General features: G+C 36.4%; 1 protein-coding gene across 1 annotated transcript; it reads left to right on the forward strand.

Moving 5' to 3' along the window:
- The first annotated feature begins 5,375 nt into the window (after positions 1-5,375).
- On the forward strand, positions 5,376-11,590 carry LOC143564903 (chloroplast processing peptidase-like). The gene is made up of 5 exons (XM_077052041.1): positions 5,376-5,844; positions 7,631-7,768; positions 10,571-10,657; positions 10,756-10,823; positions 11,288-11,590. The coding sequence occupies exons 1-5, from the start codon at positions 5,392-5,394 to the stop codon at positions 11,454-11,456; spliced, it is 915 nt and encodes a 304-aa protein (XP_076908156.1). The 5' UTR covers positions 5,376-5,391; the 3' UTR covers positions 11,457-11,590.
- Positions 11,591-16,969: the final 5,379 nt, after the last annotated feature.

Genomic DNA, 16,969 nt, shown 5'->3' on the forward strand with positions numbered 1-16,969 from the left:
GGTAAAGGAGGTGGCGGTGGAGTAGGAGGGGGAATTGGTAAAGGAGGCGGTGGAGGAGTTGGAGGCGGAATAGGTGGTGGTGGGATAGGAGGAGGTTCTGGTGGAGGAATAGGAGGTGGTGGTGGTGGTGCCGGGGGAGGAACTGGAGGAGGTTCTGGTGGAGGAATAGGAGGCAGTGGTGGAGCTGGAGGAGGTTCTGGTGGAGGAATAGGAGGCGGTGGTGGAGCTGGAGGAGGTACTGGTGGAAGAATAGGAAGCGGTGGTGGAGGTGGAATCGGAGGTGGTGGTGGAGGAATTGGAGGTGGTGGTGGAGCTGGTGGGGGATTTGGAGGCGGTGGTGGAGCTGGAGGGGGAATAGGAGGTGGAGGTGGAGCCGGTGGAGGTTTTGGAGGTGGTGGTGGATATGGTGGAGGAATTGGAGGAGGTTTTGGAAGTGGTGGTGGGATAGGTGGAGGTGGTGGAGGGTTTGGTGGTGGGGGAGGTGGAGGCTTTGGCGGAAGCAGTGGTGGAGGGTTTGGTGGTGGATTTGGAGGAGGAAAAGGTGGTGGAGTTGGTGGAGGCGGAGACTTAGGTGGAGGTGGTGGTGTCGGAAAAGGAATAGAAGGAGGGTTTGGTGGTGGTGGTGGCGTTGGAGGTGGTGGTGGTGTCGGGGGTGATAAAATTGGTGTCTAAGTTAATGATGATAAATTAACAAACTCATCGATCTCTATATTTCTTCAACTGCGTTTTTTAATAACTTCCATTTAATTCAATGTATGATATGTATTCATGTATGATATGTTTTTCTTTTCTTCACATGTAATTTGTATGTACTATATTGCTCCCAACGAAACTACCAATAATATTTGATTGTTTTTCTTAAAATTATATTAGAAGTCATCTTAGTTTTGGGTATTAACTTGAATTCGAGTTTAGACACTTATTTTGAGTCAAATATGTATAAACACTATTTAGAATTTTGCGTTTAGACACACTTAAAACCATTTAAGATCAAACTATTAAAAAAAGAGTTACTAAGAATGGATATCTAAGAACGTACATGATGGTTTAATAGTGCAAAATCGACATTAAGTCATGTTATTTTTGTTTTTCATGACATTACATTGCATATTTACATCCTGCATCACCATCCGTAGCCCATACCGAATCCACGCAACCACGCCCACCACCCTAAAGGCTAAAACCCAACAAAGTTGTGGTTGCTTTGCTAATGAAATTATTTATTTATATAGTATCAAAAACATTGTTGGCGCCGCAGAAAGCAAGTATGCGTAGTTGCAATATATCTTAATATTTTTCCAAGAGAAAAGTAATATTAGATTTTGCCAGGTGGTTGCTCTGTGGTTTGTTATGTTGTTGGCTGGATTGTTTTCCGGCTTCTTCTTGGGTTCGATTCTGCCTTAATATAATATACGTATTTTTTTTAACTCAGCTATCTCGAGTCCTTTTATAACCTGCTAAAACATAATGTTGTGTTTGCCATCTGGATGTAATAAAGATTTAGTACATGTTTAGCATAAAATAACACGTACAGTTTTTGGTTATACTTGGTAGGGGTGAGCTCGACAGCGATGTCGTACCGAAAATACCAATACCGTATTGGTACCGAAAGTACCCAGTTCGGTACCGATACCCGGTAACATTTTCTAATCCCTACTATGCGGTTAAGGTGGCTGATTATTAGAAGCTTGCTGCTTGTTATTGTTTTTCACTGGCGTTTGGTTTGTTTTAGGTCAAGGTGGTGGTTTTAACATAATTTATTCTTATTGATAATAACCTTATCAATTTGGTTGTTTGGTTTTTGTTGTTGAGTTTTTTTTAGCTTATGATTTTAGCATATCTTTCCTACATGCTTTAGTTAATGCTATTGAAGACATGGTTTTTAGATACAACCTCTGTGTGTGTGTGTGTTTTTTTTTGTTATTTATGTGTACTATTTAAGGTGTATTATAGATTTAAGACAGAATTACAAATTTTGTCCTTTAAAAAAAGCCAAATTACGATTCGTGTTCTTTTTTTAGTTTCCTTGCAGGCGGTGTCCTTTAAACATTTTTTTCCTACACGTTATGTCCTTTACACTAACTGGGTTAAAAAAGCTTAGTTAAATATCCTCACGTGAGTCGCATGTGAGGGCACTTTTGTCTTTTCACGCCGCCTCTGTATCTTTATTTCTTCTCTCTCATAAATTAATGAAACCAACCTGCATTTTTTTCCCAATTAAACCCAAACCCTAATTCCAAAAATGACACACACCTTCTACTCTAACTCTACTCCTACTTCACTCATACTTCTTCCACCTCCACCGCCGCTGCCGCCAGTTCTTCCACCTCCACCTCCACCGCCGCCGTTGCTTCCGGCGGCAATCTGACACCGACCCAGATCTTCCATCGCCGCAGGTGGTGGCGGTGGTGTTGACATTTACATGCAGGTGGTGGTGGTGTTGACTGTTCTTCCAGTTCTTCCATCGCCGCAACGCCGCCAACCCGCCGTTGCTGTTGCCGGTTCCTTCTCTCTTCCTTCTCTACCACACCATCACCATACCACAACCACTCCTCAAACACCATCACCACCGCCACCACACCAATATGAACCACACAACAACAACTGAAACCAAAGAAACCACCCGATCCATTTCTCAAAACCGGGTCCGGGTCATTGAAGCTTTCTCATGAACCAACCACTCAGATCAAGAAATTTGAAATACCCAGAAGCCTAAACTGAAAACCAACTTCAAGAAACAGCTAAAAAGATGAAATTTTCACAAACCCATATGCAAATCTAATCAATCAGGCATAAATAAAGAAAACCCAGTTGTTGAAATAGTTGAATTGATGGAATTTGAAGGTGGAATTTGAGGGTTTTGGGGGTAATTAGAGAGAGAGAGATTGGGGATGAGGAAGTCGTCGTAAATTTAGTCAAAGGTTCTCTTTTTCTGTGCTTTGTTTCTTTCTCATCAATACAACTGGTTGTAAAAGAATATGGAGAGAGAAAGTAATAAGAGATTAGTTGGGAATTCAACTTCTTTCTATATCAATTACTTTTTTTCAGTATAGTAATGAACAAGATTGTTTTTGAGGAGTGATTGGTGGCGGAGCTATGGTGGCGGTGGTGAGGTGGCGGTGGTGAGGGTGTTTGAGGAGTGGTTGTGGTATGGTGATGGTGTGGTAGAACATAGAGAGAAAAGGAAGTGGTTGTGTTATGTGGTATGATGATGGTGTGGTGATGGTGGTGGCTTAGAGAGAGAAAGAAGAGAGAAAGAAAGGAGAATGTGTTATCAATTTGCAGGACATACGAAAAGACAAAAATGCTCTCACATGCGCCTCACGTGAGGGTATTTAACTGAGTTTTTCTAACCTAGTTAGCGTAAAGGACATAACGTGTAGGAAAAAATGTTTAAAGGATACCGCCTGTAAAGAAACCAAAAAAAAGACATAAATCGTAATTTGGCTTTTTTTAAAGGACAAAATTTGTAATTCTATTGAAGCCTTTTATGTAATGAAAAGTTGCTACGGATTTCTACCCTGCCTATACTGGTTGGTAATGAAAAGCTTTTGTAATGTGTGTGCGGCTGGATAACCGTTCTGATCTATAGCTATAGTTGTGTGTGCTTATAAGTTATAAATGTCGTTGCCATTTACGAACGTCAACAAACCTCAGTCTTCACGCAAAAGAGCCCGTATATACATTCGGTAAACATTTCAGCTTCAGAAGTTCATAAGTTGTATTTTCTTATTATCTATAATGCATCAAGTAATAAAACTCGACAAACACATAATAGCCCCGGCGCGTTAAACCTAGTTATCACATAAACACAAAAGGGTTTGTGAGTAAAAGAAAAGGTCAATTGTAACTTTTAAAATATTTGGATTTATTTTAATGGTGCTGTTTAATGTACCTATATCTATCTAATCTTTACTAAAAATACTCACTTCCTTAATTTTCACATTTATACAATTCAAATCTTTTTGATTTTTTTGTCATTTTGTTGTATTTTATTATTATTGTTTTCAAAACACATTTTTTAAGACTATTTTTTTTATATTTTTAAGACAATTTTTTTTTTAAAATAACAAAAACATTTTTTTATTAATTAAAATGAAATATTCTTATAATTTAAAAATACATTTTTTAAATTGTTTTCATTGTTTAGAGTGTTTTTTTTAATAATTTTTGAAGATAGTTTGCATTTTTTAAAACAAATTTCCTATTGTTTGTTTATAATAAGTAAATAAATAAATAAATAAATAGTGGATTTACGTAATAAATTGCGCAAAATTTGTACAATAAAATGAAAAAAATTGTTAGAGGGGAATAATATGTCAAAAAAATTATTAAAGGAATTGAAAGTTTAAGGAAGATGGTATGACAAGTAGAAGATGTGTACTTTAGCCTCACCCTTATTATTACACTTGTACAACATATATCGATTAGTAAAGCAACATAGGAAATTAATCCCATTTTTTGTGATTCTTGTTAAAAAAAACTTAATCTTAACTCATTTAAGTTCCTTTTTTCGATTTTTTAGGGTGATCGAAAGGAGAATACGAATCGATTGATGTTAAACCTGCATATTTTGCTTTTTTATTTAATAGAAAATATGTGAACTTGTTGTATTTGGGTGTTAACGGATTTATTATTTTGTTTAGTTTCAGTTTCTTAGTCCAATACCGTCCAAATTCATGCATGTTAGCCACATTAACAAGTGTGTCATGTCTTTTTAACATGTTAACTTCTTGTATTTGGACATTGACAAATTTATATTTGGTTTAGTTCTGGTGCTAAAACCAGATACCAACCAACTTTCTGTCGACTCACAGCCTCCCTAGCTCACCAGTCGAGTTTACTAACCGACTACAAGTCGTTTAAAAAATGTTTTTTTTATCATAAACTATACAAGCGTTAGTATTATTCCATACATAACCTCCCCACCACCCACCACCACCGTCTGCCACCACCATCACCGCCTTCTACCACCACTGCCGCCGCTACCGTCCACCACTACCACTATCACCATCCAGCAACACCACCACTCACTACTGCAGTTCGTACACTAAGAACTATTTGTTTTAACAATATACAGACCTTAAAAAAAACAATCTTTCTTCTTGCAGACTGCAAATATTTAATCCACCGTTTTTTCTATATATGTCTACAAATATTATCCGAATACTACAAACATTTTACCTCTGTACACACAAAGGTTAGTTTGTTCCCACAAACAAAGAAACTTAATTAACAAAGTCAAAGTGAAGTCATCATCATCATCATCATCATCATCATCATCATCATCCAATCCTGTAGTCTTCTACACCAATCCAACTGTAATTAACAACTCAACTCAACTCAACTCAACCCAACCCAACCCAACCCAACCCAACCCAACCATCAAAAATGATATCTTCTTCACACTTCTCGCAATTATATTCCTTCCATAACCCAAAACCCACCTTCAATTTCACCAACTCATCACCAACTTTACCCATCAAAACCCACAAATTTTCAACCTTTCATAATAACCCACCAAACCCTAAATCTCAATTTCGCCAATTAACTTGCCATAATGTTAAAGACTCTTCTGCTAAGGATATTATCAAAGTGGGTTTAGATTCTGGAGATTCTGGTGGTGGTGGTGATAACGGTGGTGGTGGAGATGGTAATGATGATGAAAAGAAAGGTGGGTTGTTGCCGGATTGGGTGGATTTTAGCTCCGATGATGCGAAAACGGTGTTCTTGGCGCTTGCGGTTTCGCTTGCGTTTCGGTCGTTTATTGCCGAACCCAGGTTTATTCCGTCGTTGTCGATGTATCCTACATTTGATGTAGGAGATAGACTGGTGGCTGAAAAGGTAGAAGTTTTGTTTTTTTTAGTTTTGTGTAGGGGTGTGCATTGTTCGGTTTTTTGTATATTTGAAACAGTTCGGGTTCGGATTTTTTAGGTTTTGGGTTTTTCGGTTTTGTTATTTGAGCTTGAAAATAGTTTGGTTTTTAGTTTTGTGTTAAGGGTGCGCACGGTTTGGTTTGGGTCAGTTTTGAGCTAAAACCAAGCTAAAAAACGAAACTTTGGTGGCTGAGAAGGTAGAAATTTTGTTTGGTTTGTGTTTTGGGGTTTTAGTTTTGTGTTAAAGGGTGCGCACGGTTTGGTTTGGGCCGGTTTTGGGCTAAAACGAACTAAAAACGAAACTTTGGTGGCTGAGAAGGTAGAAATTTTGTTTGGTTTGTGTTTTGTGTTTTGGGGTTTTAGTTTTATGTTATAGGGTGCGCACGGTTTGGTTTGGATCGGTTTTGGGCTAAAACTGAATTTGGTTCCAGGTTTATAGGTTTTGTTTTCTAGGATTTCGGGTTTTTCAATTTTGCCATTTGAGCTTTAAATTTTTGGGTCAAAAAGAATTCGGGCTTAAATTATTTTGTTAATTAATAGCTAATTGCTTATTATGCATTTGGGCTAATATTTTTGAGTTGAATATTTATTAAATTATTAGGTTTTGAATACTTGAAAACAGATCAGTTTCGGGTTTTTCGGGTTTTTCAGTTTTGGGCCAGAAAGAATAAGTTAGACCATAAATATGAATTTGGGCTTAATTAATTTTGTTAGTTAATAACTAATTGATTATCATACATTTGGGCTAAGTCGCTAACATATTTGAGTTGCATGCTTATTAAATTCTTATAAATTATATAAAATAAAATAAAAGTTTGTAGATTTGGTTGGTTTTAGTTCAGTTTTTTCGGTTTTTATTACATGCAAAATCAAAACCGAACCATGAATTTGGTTTTTACAAACACATAAATTCAGACCGTCGGATTTTTTGGTTTCATGCATACTCCTGATTTTGTGTAATTTGATCTTGGGTTTTAGAGCGTTTATTGCTGAACCGAGATTTATTCCTTTGTTGTCTGTGTATCCTATATTTGATGTAGGAGATAGTCTTGTAGCTGAAAAGGTAGAAATTTTTGTTTAATTTGTGTTTTAGTTTGTTAATTTTGTGTAATTTGATAATGGTTTTTTATTTTTTTTAGCACTAAATTGAGGCAAATAGTTATTGTTAATTTGTCACTAAATTAAAAGTTTGTGGCTTTGAGCTCGCTTGAAGCTTGCTCGGTTTGTAAACGAGTTGAGTCCGAGCCAAGGGTGGCATGTATCTTTATATAATTATAAAGGCCAAGCCGAGCCCTAGCTTAGCCTGGCTCGACCCGTGAACAACCTTAATCCTGCTTGATATCCAAAGTTCTTTGGCGTTCGGATTTGAAAGTGATTTTAGGATTATTGTATACCATACCTTGTTATACTGGCCATATAAGGCTATATGCCTATACGGGCCTATAACTTTTGACATGACTTAACTGTCAGATCAGTCAGATTTAATAAAGTTATATGGTTGCTAATTTGCTATACAGAAAATCAACATGAGGCGTTGTTCTGTGGCATACCCCTTTATACGAGGGAAAATTTTGTGTATCAAGATGTTGTACATGTAGCCTTTTAGGTTGTAATATTTATATATCAATCCATGTTATAAGACATACATTTATAGTTTCATATGTAAAAAGTTCTTTCAACTATTTCTTTACATGATTAATCCTTTTATCTGATTCTTCGTTGGCAATATCTTGATTTATGGACACTGTTTTCAGGTTAGTTACTATTTTAGAAAGCCATGCCCAAACGATATTGTGATTTTTAAAAGCCCTCCGGTCCTCCAAGACGTAGGATACACTGATGATGATGTTTTCATTAAACGAGTTGTCGCGAAGGGAGGAGATTTAGTGGAGGTTAGTTTCTTGTTTAATTCTCACAAACACAGTTCTTTGATGCAAATATTATTGGTTATGCAACATGCGATATCCTATGCTTGTATTTCAGCCTATTTGTTGTTGAAGTACATGTTTTCACATAAAAAGACGTGCATTACCGAGTTTCTTGGGCGGGTCAAACATGTTGGGTAACAGGTCAAAACGGATAATTTTTGTGCATGTCGGGAAAATGGGATTTTCTAACATGGTGACTTGGCAAGACGTCCCCTGCTCAAGATCCGTAGTTGTCAATAGCGCTCGTAGCAGCCGTTATGCGAATAGCGTAGCGTATATGTGAGTTCCCACTAGATGGGTTGTAGCGATCTAAAAGCACAAAAATGGCGGTAATAATTTTTTTTATAAGTTTGAGTTTTGTAGGGTGATTAATAAGAGAACTGGTTAAACTTGGGAATTAGGTTATTAGATCGGCATGTAGGAATGTAGTGTGCTTCCAAAATCGAGTTCAGTTCTTCCAAAATCCGAATTCGGATCTTTAGTTCACTTCTTCCAAAATTGAGTTTGCAGACTTGCATCTTTCTCGAGTGTCGTTTATGAAGAGCCCGTAATTAGTAAGGCATCTTTTTAATCAAATCATAATACCATGCTATTGATAACTTTGCCAACACCTACTACCCCTACAAATTCCTAAACAGTTAATGCATATTTCATGAATCAAATCACTGCTTCTTTTGCTGGAAGTGAGCATGCCCATATATCCCATGCCGCACTGGACGAAAGGCCCCCCGAGAAAGGTTAATCGCAACCATGCAAACAAATAAAGGGAAGAGTGTCATAAAAACTTATTTTAAATAACAATTGCCTAAGACTTGCTGCCAAACCGATAAGTAAACATGTAAAACTTTTTGTCAATTTTAAAGGGTATGCCTATGTCACGAAGGTGCCTTCATTGGAAGGTATTTTTCTAGATTCAGGTTCCTCTCTCTTAGATCCTTCTCCATTCTCTAAGCAAAACAACCAAATCAAGTCTATCCAGTCACCAAACATTCGGAACCATGATGCTTTATATGCTTGTCTTTACATTTCAGAATGAAGCACAACTAACACCAACCACATCTATTGCCAAAGTGGTGACTGAGATGTTAGTGGTAGCATCTAACCCAAGTTCTACTAAGGTTGATCATAAGAAGATGGATGTCATGTGATCAATCTCCTTACGATCAACCTTGGTAGAATCCGGGTTTAGATTCCACCCCTTGCAAATCAGTCAACACTTTGGCAACATATGTTGTTGGTGTAAATTATGCTTCATTTTGAGATGTAAGGACAACTATATAAGCATCTTGATTCTTAATGCTTGCTGATTGAGGCTTGGTTTGGGGGTTTTGCTCTCAGAATGAGAAGGACCGGGGGACGGTATTGAATCTAGAGAAGTACCTTCCAAAGAAAGCACCTTCATGACGTAGGCATTCTCTTAAAGTTTAATAAGAGAGTTTTGTGAACTTGCTTGCCGGTTTAGCAACAAGGCTTGGGCCAGTTGTGTGTAAACGAAGGTTCTATTTAACACTCTTTCTTGGTTTGTGTGGTTGGGATTAAGCTTGTTCAGCGGCCTTTTTTCTAGAGCGGCTTGGCTAATATGGACTGACTTACTTTCAGTTTGGGAGTTTTAAAAGCAGGGACGATGTGCTAAGTCACCGTGTTGGACATATGGTCCCACCATTGTAGATAATGGTGAGATGCCATACCCTGAGAACCACTTGTGGTATTGTACAGGTTGGTGAAGACCTTGTGAGTATGGGATTTTGATAAGTAGGGGTGCAAAGAGCTGAGCCGCTCGCGAGCTACTTGAGATTGGCTCGTAAAAAAGCTCGATCGAGCCCTAGCTCGATCTTATAAGTAAGCTCGATATGAACGAGCCATAGCTTCACCTATCGAGCTCAAGCAGCTCGCGAGCCTAAACGGCTGTCATTTATATTATTTTTTAATATATATATTTAATAATTATTTATTAATATATATAATGTTATGAAAAAGTAACTAAATACATAAAATTATAATCGCAAAAAAATAGATAATAATAATTATAAATACATAGAATATAATTAATAAATAGTAAACGAGCTGACTTGAGCTTGAAAATCTTCTCACGAGCCGAGATCGAGCTCCATGTAAGTTAAACGAGCCGAGCTCGAGCTCGTTCTCAACTCGGCTTGTGTGCATTTCTAAAGTAAGTGCCTCCTGTTTTTGGAATATTGTTCCCAAATTCAAATGAGATCAAGTGCATAATGAATCTTAGATACATGATAAACTTACAGTCTTCTGATTCATTAGCATTTGGAAGAGGTCTTCCAAGATACAAATGGAAATAGATCCTATTTAGATGCCTGACATAAAAGCAAAGGATCATCTGTCAACACGAATTTTAGTCTCAGCAAGTTCCGCTTTAGTTGCTCTTAAGTAGATCCTCATCCGCGTTTCAAGATTGGATTGAGTATGTTTTAAAGCATAGTTTTTCTTTTTTTCAAACATTCGGTTTTGTCTCGTTTGACCGTTTCATTTATATTAAAATCTTATTTTATCTCATCCATAAGCTCAATCTGGTCAAGTAGTTTAAGATTATGCGTTCTGCAACTTAATTACATGATAACAGGGAATAATAAGCATACAATTACAATAGAAATAACCATCTCCAAAACACCTCGGTATCAATAAACTCTTGGTCTCAACAAGTCGTCCTGTTCTTGGTAAGGGGCATTTTAGACATTTAACTAATAAACAAACTGTTCATTGAAACTAAACTATTTGCAAACTTTTTCTCCGCAGGTACACAACGGGAAGCTAATAGTCAACGGGATAGTCAGAAACGAAGACTTCACTTATGAAGCACCTAAATATGAAATGACTCCAATTGTATGTCCAAAATCTTAAATCTTAACATTTTTTTTTCATCCATGAAACCCTAATCTTGAAACCGTTAGCTAAAAGTCGGGCATATTTGTTTATTGCAGCGTGTACCAGAGAATTATGTGTTTGTGATGGGAGATAACCGTAATAACAGCTATGATTCACATGTTTGGTAAGTTTTCTCGGTTTTATGCACATTTTGTTTTTTTTTTTACCAATTGGTCGGTTTGAAATTTTCTGATAAAAGTTTAAATCTTTTCAGCGAACTAAAAGTTTTGGTATTTCGTTTTTACATGGGTCGATTTTGGTGTATTTATTTCAAACGGGTCAAATTAAAAGATTTAAAGATTTTGGTGAATTTTATCTCAAACGGGCCAGATGGTTTAAATAAAAAGATTTCTAAAGATTTTGGTGTATTTTATCTCAAACGGGTCAAAAAAAGATTTAAAGATTAGCTTCAAAGGGAACATATCAAACGGGTTGAAAGCCGTAATAATTATGTATTCAGTCGTACAAATTCTTGAATTGATTTTATTCAAAGATATTAATTATTTAATCTTCATGATTTTATTTCTGTTTTCAGTTAATGAAAGTCAAAACCGAGATTAATTTTTTTTTAAAAAAATCTAATCACAGGGGACCCCTACCTTTAAAAAACATAATTGGGAGATCGGTGTTGCGATATTGGCCGCCAACGAGGATCGGCAGCACGATTTTGCCAGCTGGTTGTGCAGTCGACAAACTGGAAAATACCACCAATAGTTTAGAAACTCAACAAGATTCCACTACATTGGCATCTCAATAGGTGTTTAGGGATTGAAGGCATACACATCATTTGTTTGACTTTTTATGGTCAATTTGTAAACTATATTTTTATGCAGTTTATTTTGAGGAATGCAAGGTGACACCAGATCTAGGGCTGTGCAACGATTTGGAATCGCGAGAACCGAACCGGAACTAAATCGGAACCAGAAATGGCTGAAAGATAGAACCGGAACCTATTATGGTAAACCGGTTCGGTTCTGAAACCGGTAAAGTCGGTTCTCGCTATGTGCCATAACCGGTTCGGTCGTTCATTTATCATATTGGTTATGCAAACTTAACAGACTGCAAAACAAGTTTATGTAATTGTATATCTTTTTTCACGATAAAATTAATTTAGATTATAATATGAACATCAATTATATTTTTGAATAAAAACTAATTGTTGAAGTTAAAAAAATCATTAGTGGTGATAGATTAAAGGAATATAATACCATTATATGTATTAACTTGAAAGCTTGAGTCCAAATTGATCTTGGTTGCGGTATTAAACGCAAACAAGGAAAATTTTGAATTAAAGAATGTTTGAATGAATACCGGCTAATAAATTACCCTATAAAAATGGTGATTGGTAATTTTATTTAAAAATTACAAAGTTTTTAATATTCCGGTTCTTCGGTTTCACGTCTAGAACCTTCAGTTTTACCCGGAACTGAACTTGGAAACGTTTAATGCAAATACTGAGAACCGAGAACCGTATGGTAACACACACTAGCGATTCTTTGGCACCGGTTCCTTAGTTCCAGAACAGTTTCTTGGGTGGCAGGCGATAACTGGTTCGAGTATTAGAATGTATAGCTGATGTTTATCGGTTCGTTATGTTCGACTGATGGGGATGGCATTGTCTTCTGGTCGTAACAATAAAAATTTAAATTTTCTTAGAGCATGTAGAAATGTCTACTAGAACATAACCAAATAACTATAGTTGATATAACATGAAAAACGTAAATAAAATAACATCAACCAATTGAGAAAACGATAGTTCTCTCAAACTATAGTTAATACTTTGTTAGGTGATGCGTTAATGGATGTTTTCGTTGTTGGTAATGGATTTTGTTTCTTTGTATTTAGTTTTCATAAAGGGTTGCAAAATGAGATGACTGGTTTATGAATTACATTTAAGACAATAAAACATCTCATGTCTAGTCATGAACGATTTTTACAGAGAAAGTGACCCGTTTGACCATATCCTAAATAACATGACCCGCTCTGTTTTTGAATTTGCAGTTTCATAAATTACTAAAAAAGAATAGTCTTCTAAACTGTATAAGAGCTTCATGTTTAGAAAAAGAGCACGAATTAAACTGAGTCCGAGCTTTACAAAACAACATGAATCAAACTAACTTCTAGCTCGAGTAAGTCAATACGCGTCGAACTTGGCTCATTAAAACGTTTACAATTCACATTCTTCTATTATTTCAACCTAAATCCAAGATGTGGAAATAATTCAACGACATGAAGATTGGTTTTGAGTTTTGACTTTAGACCAATTAGCCAATGTTGGTACATTTTGACATGTTCAAACTCGAACCTGAACTTGGTTTTAAATCATGGTGTTTTATGATGTTTTATGAAGGTTGGCTTCGATTTGATTTGCGCTCTTATCCTAAAGCTCAGACTTGGCTCATGGGTGGAAAGTCAAAGGATTGGCTTTGACTTGTCGAAGCTGACAATTCCACTACGAACCATTTTAGCTAAGAACTGGGTTAAAAAGGTCAGACGATTGAGTTTGACCGGTTTGAACCCAGGCTTCTCCCGATTAAGTTCTGGTATGAGTCAAAGTCAGCCCTACGCCCCTACGATCAAACGGTTAAGGCTATTCAGGCCTCACCAGGTTTGTTAAACGGATTGTGTTTGCAAGTTCATGGGTTTAGCCTGTGACACCCCACATTTGCACATTAACTTTGTTAACCAAAATTTGGTATCTTACACGTTATGCATAATATTTATAGGAGTCGGTAACGAGTCACACACATGAGTCCGTCAGTATGCGTTGGTAATTAACGTCGAATCAGATATGTTTAAATAATTCGAATGTAATGTTATGTGTTGGATGATTTTATTGTTACGTGATTTAGTAGATTATTTTTGCTTAACATGCTATCAATTATATAAGTAATGATTCGTTTATAACCCGGTTTGGTGTTTAAATTCCATTTTCGCCCAAAAACCATTTTAAAGGGGTCATTCTTGTAAATTTGATTAATATTAACTTTAAAAATATAAACCAACCCTAATCCCCTCCCCAAAACCTGCATTCAACCCTTGCAATCCTCTTCATCGATCGTGACCCACCAAGCAACCTCCATGATCTTCAATCCAGTTTCCATCTTTTGATTCCTTGGAATTCTTGGTGATTTTTGAGCTTTCTAACACTCCTACATGCATAAATAGTAACAATCATTCTCAATTTTGATTAAGTTTATGACTTTGATTAGTTCCTTTGCAACCCTAGATGTCCAATCGAGTTCTTGATGATTTTGTGTGTGTTTAGAATGATGATGGTATGCTACATTAATCATTACATGTGAGTGCTAAACACTGTGTGCTAGTTTAATCATTCTTGATGAAACCCCAGGTCTAATTATTTTTAATATTGATGATATAACATGATTATGATGTTAATTGATTTTAATTGACGAATTAGAACCCTAGAGACGTCATAAACATGTTAGAGTTTGAGTTTTGATGACAACAGTTTGCAGACCGATTCGTTCTCGTTTATTGTTGTGGCTGTAACTTGATGATAAACAATGATTATTTATTGATTCTTGATTATAAGATATAGTATTCTAAGTCTAGTTTCCAGAAAGGTAAATTTTGGAGGAAAATTGAATAAGTTTTATGATATTACAAAAACGTGTGTCAAAGCTGGTTCGGGGAGTTGTATTCTGGTCTGTCTTTCGACAGCATAACTCCCAAATGACAACATCAAATGAGTTAATTCCACTTCTAGAAGTTCATACTTTTAGTCAGGAAACTAACCCAATTGACCTTGCTTTCTTTAGTTTGGTTTAGAGTTTTAGCCAAGTCTATACTTTTTTTTTGCGCAAACTGATGAAAAACTTACAGATGTGTGATGATTGAATTGTTGTGAATGTTTTACACAAAGCAAAAATATATAAAAATATATATATATTGAGAAACCCGATTCTTATGTTCTTCTGTGCTAGTATTTGTGGAATTTATTTCAAAGGATGCCTCGTTAAATAAATTAGGGTGTGCATGCGAGAATTTGTCTTAAAGATTTCAACAAATTTGAAATAATTGATAACTGCTTGATGTTTGGATGGTGTTGTGAGATAGGATGCATGTTAGAATAATTTGAAACTGTTGACATTACTATCAATCACCAACGAGTCGTCGGATCAGGTCCATGTTTGTGTGTGGATCGTTACGTGAGTCTTACGGTGTCGTATTGTTAAACACATCCTCATATCTTAACACTTGTACTCGGTATTGGTTAGACGGGCACACTCTCTTTCGTTAAGTTGGTTCACGGAATCTCTTTTGCATACTTTAGGTGAGTTCATACTTGTTCCTAATTGTTTTCTAGAGAGAAAACATAAAACCATTGTCGTATATTGGTTTTCTGGATTGAAAACACAAAACATACAAAACATTTGCCTACACTTGTTTTTGGGTAGAAAACGCAAACTACTTTCTGATACATGTTTTCAGGGAGAAAACACAAACTTACTTATATACTAGTTTTCTGTAGGGAAACACAACAACTCTTTTTAGATTTTTCGTAATTTCTTATATATCACAAGTTTATACTAGATGCCCTTATATAACTTAAAGTCCTTACTTTACTTTGAGCAGTACTACTGGGCTTGACAAACCCTACTTGGGCTAGTTGCACTAGCACAGCTGTAATGTCGTAAAACGAGTGTATTTACCTAACTTTTATACGCTAGTGTTCATGATAGACTTGGTAAGAAGGTATACATACGGTCAGCTTCGGTTCAACCGTCTAGTAGCTTGTAAATGGGTTAGCTACCATGATATATTTTGAAATGTGCTAAATCTACTTATACATATTACATTTATCATTTTCTTTGTTATAACTTATGAACTCACCAACCATGTTTACTGTTTGGTTTGTTTTTTTTTTTGTGTTTTCCCATGTTTGAATGAGATTTGAATAATTTCTCGAATAAATTAAACTAGTTGTTTGCTATAACAGATGAGCTAGATCCTTGTATGTCCCAGGCCTCGCGGTAAAACTATGTTAGTCAAAATTTGAGGGTGTGACAAATTGGTATAAGAGCCATTGGTTATAGTGAACTCCGTGACTCGTTCAAAGGAAGGTCCACCAATGATTTCCATTCTCCCTCTATCTGTGTCTTGATCCCTCATTCCACTAATCTACTTTTACTTTGCTGATTCATTCAAGGCAAAGTCTGCCTCTTTGTCTTATTAGCACAAGTGTTCGTCAACGATGAAAGCCTCTGGAGACTCGAATGGCTAGGCCCCTGGGAGGGCTTTCAGGGACTAGGTAGGGTGGATTATAGAGCAAGGGGCTAAGGTTTTTCCATTTGGATTGGGCATGGACGACTGAGCCAACATTGATGAAATAACAAAAGAAAAACTTCTCCCATCGCATCATTAACCGGGAATTGTGATAGTTGGATTCCCTCTTCATATAGCTATGACCGGTGGCCCTATAAGTAAATTTTTACTCCGGTCGAGCCTATCTAAAAATCAATATGATCTAGCTAGTTATCACTTCTCCTCCTATAGTTATAGCAGTACTGGGGAATTCCTCTATTTTCTTTGAATGAGGAGAGAGAGTACCCATTCCTCTCCCTGTGGTCGAGTGGCTTCGCTCCTATAAGCTAGTTCTCACTTCCGAGCTCTAACTCCTTACTTTCTTTCCCATCGAAGATCTACAATCGAAAGGGGAATCTCCCCTTGGTTCGCTTTCTCTATCCGAGGTTCATTATGTTCGTACACATATGATCATTCTTTCACAACCTTCAACTTCTTCCGATCCTCTTCAACCAAGAAGTGCGATCTGAAGGCCTGGGTTAAGCAAATAGATTTCTTCGATGGTAGATTCCACTCCATTCGCTTGTACTGCACTCTACTGTCTCTAAGACCCAACATTCTAGGAGTAACCTACATTCACTCACTCCCTTTCATCTGATAAAGAGTTTGAATTCAATGATTCAGGAGCATAAATTTCCTATCAGGAGAGGAATTGCATATGAGTGGAGTTTACTGCATCCACGTCAAATTCTTATCCATTTATATATTACAATGTGTAACAAAGTGGATTTTTTAAAATTGAAGTAACACTAATTGTAATTCACAATACTAAGAGGTAGGATCAAATAGAAAACATATTTTTGGTGAGAATGATAAGAACCATTCAGAATTCAGTTAATAAATTAATTAAAAAGGGTATTATAGTAATTGTGAATTTGTGATCCAAATCCTTTTTTCATGGAAAGACATATGCTGATCATTTTTTAATCAAATTGAATTCCT

Source organism: Bidens hawaiensis, unplaced genomic scaffold, assembly GCF_021521415.1.
Source record: "Bidens hawaiensis isolate Kalapana, Puna unplaced genomic scaffold, B.hawaiensis_p1.1 tig00022175_1, whole genome shotgun sequence".
Taxonomy (NCBI): Eukaryota; Viridiplantae; Streptophyta; class Magnoliopsida; order Asterales; family Asteraceae; genus Bidens; species Bidens hawaiensis.

What these genes read in the sequence shown, in the direction of transcription:
- LOC143564903 (XM_077052041.1), top strand. Translation starts at nt 5,392, where the DNA reads ATGATATCTTCTTCACACTTCTCGCAATTATATTCCTTCCATAACCCA. An exon ending in ATAGACTGGTGGCTGAAAAG is followed by an intron (nt 5,845 to 7,630) that starts GTAGAAGTTTTG and finishes CACTGTTTTCAG; the next exon opens with GTTAGTTACTATTTTAGAAA. An exon ending in AATATGAAATGACTCCAATT is followed by an intron (nt 10,658 to 10,755) that starts GTATGTCCAAAA and finishes TGTTTATTGCAG; the next exon opens with CGTGTACCAGAGAATTATGT.